We start from the raw sequence: 7,032 nt of genomic DNA on the forward strand, positions 1-7,032 counted from the left end.
CCCCCCCACCCCTGTCTGCCGGACGTGAGCAGCCTTTCCCCCGTTCGGGGGCACTGCCAGGGTCAGTTGCACGGACCAGGCCCTTGGCTCCTGGGCTTTTATTAGATCCCATCCTTGGCCGGGGTTGAGGTTGGGTCCCAGGAGGGGAGGGCTGCATGATGGGGTTTTGCCAGACGGCCAGTCAGCCGGGGAAAAGCAGGCCGCGGCTCATGGAAGGGGGTTTCGGGCACACGGGGGGCTGCAGGATGTCGGCACGGACGTCCGCCGCGATGTGGACGGCCTTCTGCCTCATCCCCCAGGGGCACAGTCAGTGGAGGGCGGTTGGCAGGTTGCAGACACAGGATGGCGTGTTCTCAGCTCACCCTGCCCTGTCCATGTCCTCTGCAGGGTCACAGCAAATCCATCCAGTGTCTGACGGTGCATAAAAACGGTGGCAAGTCCTACATCTACTCCGGGAGCCACGATGGACACATCAATATCCTTTGACTCACAGAGCTGGCTCCGGGGCCACTGACAGGAGAGGTGGGAGTGTTCTGTCCCCGTTGAGCCAAAGGCCAGGCCAGCCAGGTGGCGGCAGCAGGGCTCCGACCAGCGGGCCGTGTCCATGCTGGGGGCCCCTGGCTCCGTGCTGCAGCCTTCACCCGGTGGGTCACTTCTCTCTGTGTAGCTGTAAGTGGCTGTTCAGCTCTGAATCGAGCTGCTGCCCCCACCTGGGCCCCTAGTGCTGCCGGATCCCTCTCACAAGCCGTGAGTCAGGAGTCTTAGGATTAAGTAGGACCTAGAACCTGTCAGTATTGTTCCCCTTGTTTTAAAAGTGGAGAACAGAAGCTGAGAATGCTCAAGTGCCTTCCCCAAAGTCACACCGCTTGTCGGCGGCCCCTGGGACTGGAACCACAATCTCCCTTGTGCTGAGGTTCTTTGCGGTCCTGCGAGACTTTCCCTGGAGGCATGTGAAGCAGCCCTTACAGCCTGCGCTCCTCCCAGGACTGTTGTCTGTGGGGTGCTGGGGTGCAGGCCCACGCTTCCCTGCAGGGCTTTGCGGTTTTCACAAGAGAGCTCCAGCTAGGGAGGCCTCCCCACAGCCCTGGGGTAGGAGGGCAGACACGTCATCCTCTGCCCCATTAAATGTAAGGAGGGTAGTGTGTGGTGGGGGCTGCATGATAATCAGGGGCAGAGAAGGCTCTAGAATCCGCCCTTCTGGAGTGGCGTGCGGGTCTGCAGTCACGCCGTCTTCAGTTGCCCTGGTGTGAACTCTGATGCTCAGATAGCTACGTTTCCTTGGGTATCAAGCGCTGGGTCTCCATCACAAGAGCTTGTCGGCCGTGCAGCATACCCGTGGCGCTCGAGAGGCAACAATAATCTTCATTTGAAATGAGATTTTCAGGTGTTTGTGTGAAAGAAAAGCCTCCTCACTTAAAGTACCCCTCCCCGCTGAGCACCTCCCGCTCGCAGTGTGTAAACCAGCCCAGCCAGGGTGGGTCAGCCAGGGTGGGTCAGCCCCGGCGGCACCTGGCTGGCCACCCTCTGAGCGGGGAGGCACAGCCAGCCTCCTGCTGACGGTCACGGGCTTGACGGCATGCTGCAGGACACAGGGCGGCATGGGCTCAGTGGCGCGGGGCCGCAGTGAAGAGCTGTCCCCTCGTTGCGGGAGCCCGCCGCCGCCGGGCTGTGGTCCGTGTGCACCGCTGGCCAGCGGGGACCCGCACACTTCGTGCCGGCTGCTGCAGGGGGTCCGGCCGGACTGCTCATCGCTCGGCGTGTCCTCAGTGGCCCACTGTCACCAGAACGTTCTGGAATTCGGACTTAAACTTGCCATAGACGTCCCCTCAGGCCCCGTGCTCCCCGTCCCACATACGCTGTCCCAAAGGAGGGACGGCCAGGCATCCCCGGTGGGGCCTGCGCCATGTCCTGGAGGCGGCTTTTCCTTAACCGCCGCCCCACATTACTGGGATTCTGAGACGGGGGAGAATGACGCCTTCGCCGGGAAGGGCCACACGAACCAGGTGTCCAGGATGACGGTGGACGAGTCCGGGCAGCTGGTTAGCTGCAGCATGGACGACACTGTGCGGTACACCAACCTCACGCTGAGGGACTACAGGTGAGGGCTGCCGGGGGCCTGGGTCCACAGTGCACCCCGGAAGAGGGGCCCTCCACCCACACTGCTTCCAGCCCGCGGCCCTCGATGGCACTCTGCTCTTCTCACTGCTCCCCCCGACTACTCTTCCTGTACCGGGCTCTCGGCTGGGGGCCTGGTGACAGTCCAGTGGCCCACGTGGACGGTGAGCTTTGTAGACTCTGCCTGGGAAGCCAGGCGCAACATCTCAGCCCAGATGCCCTCCCAGACCCCACACTTGGCCCAGTCACAGGGGATTTTCCTTCGTTTACTCTTTTCAAGAAGTTTTTGTGAGTGTGCCAAGATTTTCCAGGGCGTGTTTTCATGGCATTAGCCAAAAACGAAGACCTGATTTCCATCTGTGAAAGTATCCGATTCTTCAGAAGAGTCACCCTGCTGAGCAGAGTGGCTGTGACCATGGGAGGTGGAGGTGGGCTTGGTTCCATCTGTATCCAGGGATTGCCAGGGTCTGTGGCCAATGGATGCAGGACGAGAGCAGGATGGGGTCCCCCAGGGCGGTCCATGGGCAGTCCTCAGGTAACAGAGACGGGAGCCCCCTGACCCCAGCCCCTGCGTGATTTCCGATCTCTTTCCCTGGAGCCGGGGGCCATTTCTCACTGGTCCCAGGTTTTAGCTCGTGGCTCTGTCCGTGTGGATGGACTAGCATCTCTGCTTCCTGCCCCCGGAACTGCTATGGGTGTGTGATGAGTGTGTGCTTAACCCGCACGCCGAGCTCCCATGAGGTGGACATAACACGTTTTCCCTTGTCTGCACCAGTGGGCAGGGAGTTGTGAAGATGGACGTCCAGCCCAAGTGCGTGGCTGTGGGCCCCGGAGGCTACGCCGTGGTCGTGTGCATCGGGCAGGTACGGTCTGCTTCGGTGTGGCGGGGAGGACGGGCAGGGTGGCAGAGCGGGACTGGCGGGCCACGGCATCTGACCTCCGATCTCCCCTGGCCTCCCGTGCGGCGGGAGCTCTGATACGTGTCTGTCCGAGCCCCGCGTGCACGCCTGTTGGCTCCATCCGCAGGCCTCCCCGGTAGCACAGGGTCCTCCCCATTCTCCAGACACGGAGACAGGCACAGGGGGGGTAAGTTGCTTGCCCAGGGTCTGCAGCTGCCAGAGGGCACGGCTGTCAGGCATCAGCCTCCCCGTGTGCGCATCAGCCCAGGGGGGGCCTGCCAGGGGTGCAGCCCTGAGGCCTGGAGCTGTGTGATCCGCACATGCTCCTCACTGTCTGTGAGCTCTGCTTTTCTCCTCCCTGGCAGCTCACAGGGGGGCTTGTGAGGCTCCTTGCAGCGATGCACCTTCCTTTCCTGAGCGGGGCCGAGGCGCAGTGATCTGGTGACTTCCCCAAGGCCGCACGATGGCCGGGGTGCCGGGACCAGAATGGCATTAGGTATCCCAGCTCTGCGGCCTGGCTTCTCATTCAAGACAGGTTACCTATACACCTCTTCTTTTGGAATTTCTGGAACAAAGCACCCTTGATCGAGAGCCTGGCGTGACCCACTTCCTACCAGGCTCTGCTCCGGCGCAGGCGGCGTCTGTCAGCAGACCGGGGCATCCCGGCGTATAGATCAGGGAGGGCAGGTGTGACAGCCCCCAACGGCAGGAGAGACAACCCTGGTAAAGGCAGCTGCCGTTCAGGGTCCCCCGCCCCTCCTCCATCCTGCTCACTTAAGTGCTTCTGGGAGAATGGTTTTCTGCGTGTCCTAGATAGCAGGAACTTCTTTCAGCAGCCTGGGTGGTCGGTGGGGGAACAACAGGCATGAACTGTGTGGAGAGCCATGGCGGGGGGTGTGTAGGGGGCCTGAAAGGCAGCCTTCTAGAAGCACGGGTGGGCCTGGGCTGCGGCTCCATGGGGTGCGCTCCGTGTCTCCAGGCCTCAGTTTCCTGTCGGAGGGCAGTCCTGACAGGCCTTCCTCCGGGGCTCATAGCGGGGCTTGCACAAAGGGTCAGAGAGGGGCCAGCCTGGTGCCGTGCTGGGGAGGGGTGGGGCAGTGCAGGATTGTTCTGTGATATGCCACTGCTGCCCAGCCTCCCTGCCCCACTCCAGCTAGGAAGCTTCCGTAGAACTCCTCACTGCAGGTCAGAGGGTCAGCAGAATGTGCTGGAAGGGAAACAGCTAGGTTCAAGTCTCACGTCTTGGGCAAGTTTTGGCAAATGCTTGTGCCCCTAGTCCTTACCGGTCAGATAGGTACGTCCACTTCCTGAGTCGGGCAGATGGCCGGTGAGGGTTTCTCAGGCTGCGTCTTCAGTGGTGGGTCTTAGTGAGGGTGCGTCCACCTGTCCACCTGTCCTCTTCCCCCAGCCCCCGCCCCACAGGACACGCAGAAGCAGAGGCCACTGCACAGTGGGGTCAGGGGCCGGCCTGCCCTTCGTGGGGCAGCTGGTAGCTTGGGCAGGGGTGCTGTGGGATGAAGCCAAAGCCGTCACAGATCTAGGCCATGCTGTCTGGGAGCAGTCTGGGAGCTAGAAGCAGGAGGGGTAGCAAGGGGCGCGTGGGGGTGGAGGGCGCAGAGGGTCCTCGTGTACAGAGGGCCTCTTGTGAGCACCAGAGGGCAGAAGATAACCGCGTGGGAGCCAGGGGGCCCAGACGCGAGCCCCAGCTTGGTTTTGAGAGTTACAGCTGTACCCCATTTTCTCGTCTGTATGGGGGTGGGGGTGGTGATCTTGCCGTCTCCAGGGCCGGGGTGTGTGCAGCACTCTTAGCAAGGCCTGTGTCTTGGGCTCAGCGGACCTTAGCTGCTACTTTTATTTGCTTTTATTAGGGACTTTATTTACCCTGAATGTCGGATTCCAGCTTTGTGATGTGTAGGCACCGTTAGGTTCTTCTACCCTGGGAAGCTGAGCTGAGGCTCAGGACAGAGCTGTCCCCAAAAGCAATAGGCGGCCGAGCCAGGATCAAACCCCGCAGGGCCCTCAGTAGGGCCTGGAAACCTGGGCACTCAGGCCTGGCTGGGGTGGAGCCCCGCACAGGGCTCGCTGCGCCACAGTCCAGCTGCCTTGCTGTGCACCATCTGTCCTGTTCTGCCTGCTGCCTGGGCCAGGTCGTGCTCTGGGGGGAGGCCGGTTGGGAGCGAAGAGCTTCTGTGGACCTGGGGCCCAGCTGTGCTCTGCTCGCTGGCGCCCCCACGTGGGACCCAGTTTTTGTGTGGAAGACGTACCAACACTGCCCCCCAGCTGTGCGAGACGCTCCCACTAGCACACGTGGATGTTCCCGTGCTCCAGGGCGGTGCGGAGGGGCTTTCTTTGGACCTGGGATTTCAGAACTTAGACTCCGGCGTGTCCTGTTCGTTCCCAGTGCTGCTCTAGAGCCCTGCTCTTCCAAATGCTTGCGTCCCTTGAACCTCAGGAGAAGGCCGTTCGGCAAAGCTCCTGTGGAACTGTGTAACAGGAGGATGGAAAGTTCTGGCGCCGGATGGCTTCCCGAGAAGCTGGCGCGCGTGGTGACAGTGACAGCAGCCGATAGTTACTACGATGCTGTGACTAGGAAGAGTCACAGCCCCGAGCGGCTGATGAGGGAGGAAGCACAACGCAGGGTCACAGGGCCCCCGCCCCCAGCAAGCTTCGAGACGGGGCCCAGAGCGGGGCCGAGCGGTCTGTCCCCGGCCTCTGCACCCTGACTGCTGCCTGTGATTTTCAGATCGTCCTGCTCAAGGATCAGAAGAAGTGCTTCAGCATCGACAGCCCCGGCTACGAGCCCGAGGTGGTGGCGGTGCACCCCAGCGGTGACACGGTGGCTGTCGGGGGCACGGTGAGTCTCCTGTCCCTCGTGTCGCCTGCCCCCGGCTGTCGGGGCGGTTTGGGGGTGACACAGGCTGGGTGAGTGTGGAGTGTCCTGAGGCAGATAGGGAAGTGGTGGGGGCCCAAGGGCCCGGGCAGCGGGCGGGGCTGGGCTGGGGAGCGCAGGCAGGGGGACCGCTGGGCTGTCAACCACACGGATGCGTGGGGCACGCGTGACTTAGCGTGTTGCGAGAGGACCAGCACGGGTGAGCTGGGCTGGCGGGTTGTAGGTGGGAGGAGCGTGACAAGATGGCTAGCCCGTGCGAAGCAGCACTAACCCGAGGGGTTCAGGGATTTCCTTCAGTGCTGACGTCTGTGGTGCTCCTGCCCCCCTAAACCTAGAGCCGCGGGGGCCCGGTGGTCCCTGCCTGCCAGGCCGAGTCCTGCCTGCTTTACAAACCGGCTCCCTTCGCCCCGTCCGGCCCCGGGGGGCTCAGGTGCCCTGATGAAGGAGCTCTGCAGCTGAGATGGCAGACCTCCGCGCCCCCAGGGAAGGGCGCCAGTGTCGGGCAGTGGCGGCCGTGCCGAGGGCCAGCTGCCCCCCAGAGGCCCACGGCGGATCTCGCAGAGCCGGCGTGAGGGCTGAGGAAAGGCTGGTCTGCGGGCAGGGCTTTGCCCAGTAGCTGGCCCGTGAGACGCGTCAGCTCGGCACCGGCCACTCCACTTGCCCCCCAGCCTCAGAAGTGGTTCTTGCTGCCCGCCCTTCCAGCCCGGAGGGGGACCAGCCAGGTCAGGGTGCCTGCCCGAGCAGGTGAGGGAGCCCCCTGTCACGGCCACAAGCTGTTCCTTCCCCCAGGAGCCCGTGGGCACGGCGTCGAGCCCCCACTGCCCAGACACAGAGCAGAGCTTGTCAGCCCCTGCACTGTAGCTGTTCCTCTGTGTTGCCGTCCTCGGGGGCTCTAAGACCCGTGGACTGCCCTGGTGTTCACAGACGAGTAAGCTGTGTCCCGCGTGTGTGTGTGTGGTGGCCCCTGCCTGGGGGCTGCATCCCCTCCTGCCCAGCAGCCCCACTGCCTCCCACAGGGTTCCCGTCGGCCCTGCTCTGCTGCACGTGCTCGGCCCGGACACCGTCCCTGTAGGCCCGCAGTGCTGGCGGTCCCTTCTGGGCCTGTCACCCCTTTCCCAGGTAGCTGGC

At 63.1% G+C, this 7,032-nt stretch overlaps 1 protein-coding gene across 2 annotated transcripts in view; it reads left to right on the plus strand.

The window, feature by feature from the left end:
* The window catches only part of WDR1 (WD repeat domain 1), a 43,223-nt gene that overhangs the window by 30,172 nt on the left and 6,019 nt on the right, over nucleotides 1–7,032 (plus strand). For both annotated transcript variants that reach the window (XM_021677692.1, XM_044913024.1), the window contains 4 exons: nucleotides 388–475; nucleotides 1,942–2,098; nucleotides 2,891–2,978; nucleotides 5,758–5,868. In XM_021677692.1, coding sequence (XP_021533367.1) covers nucleotides 388–475; nucleotides 1,942–2,098; nucleotides 2,891–2,978; nucleotides 5,758–5,868 — 444 coding nt within the window. The remainder of the gene's footprint in view (nucleotides 1–387; nucleotides 476–1,941; nucleotides 2,099–2,890; nucleotides 2,979–5,757; nucleotides 5,869–7,032) is intronic.

The sequence above is a fragment of the Neomonachus schauinslandi genome, chromosome 2, assembly GCF_002201575.2.
Source record: "Neomonachus schauinslandi chromosome 2, ASM220157v2, whole genome shotgun sequence".
NCBI classification, from domain to species: domain Eukaryota; kingdom Metazoa; phylum Chordata; class Mammalia; order Carnivora; family Phocidae; genus Neomonachus; species Neomonachus schauinslandi.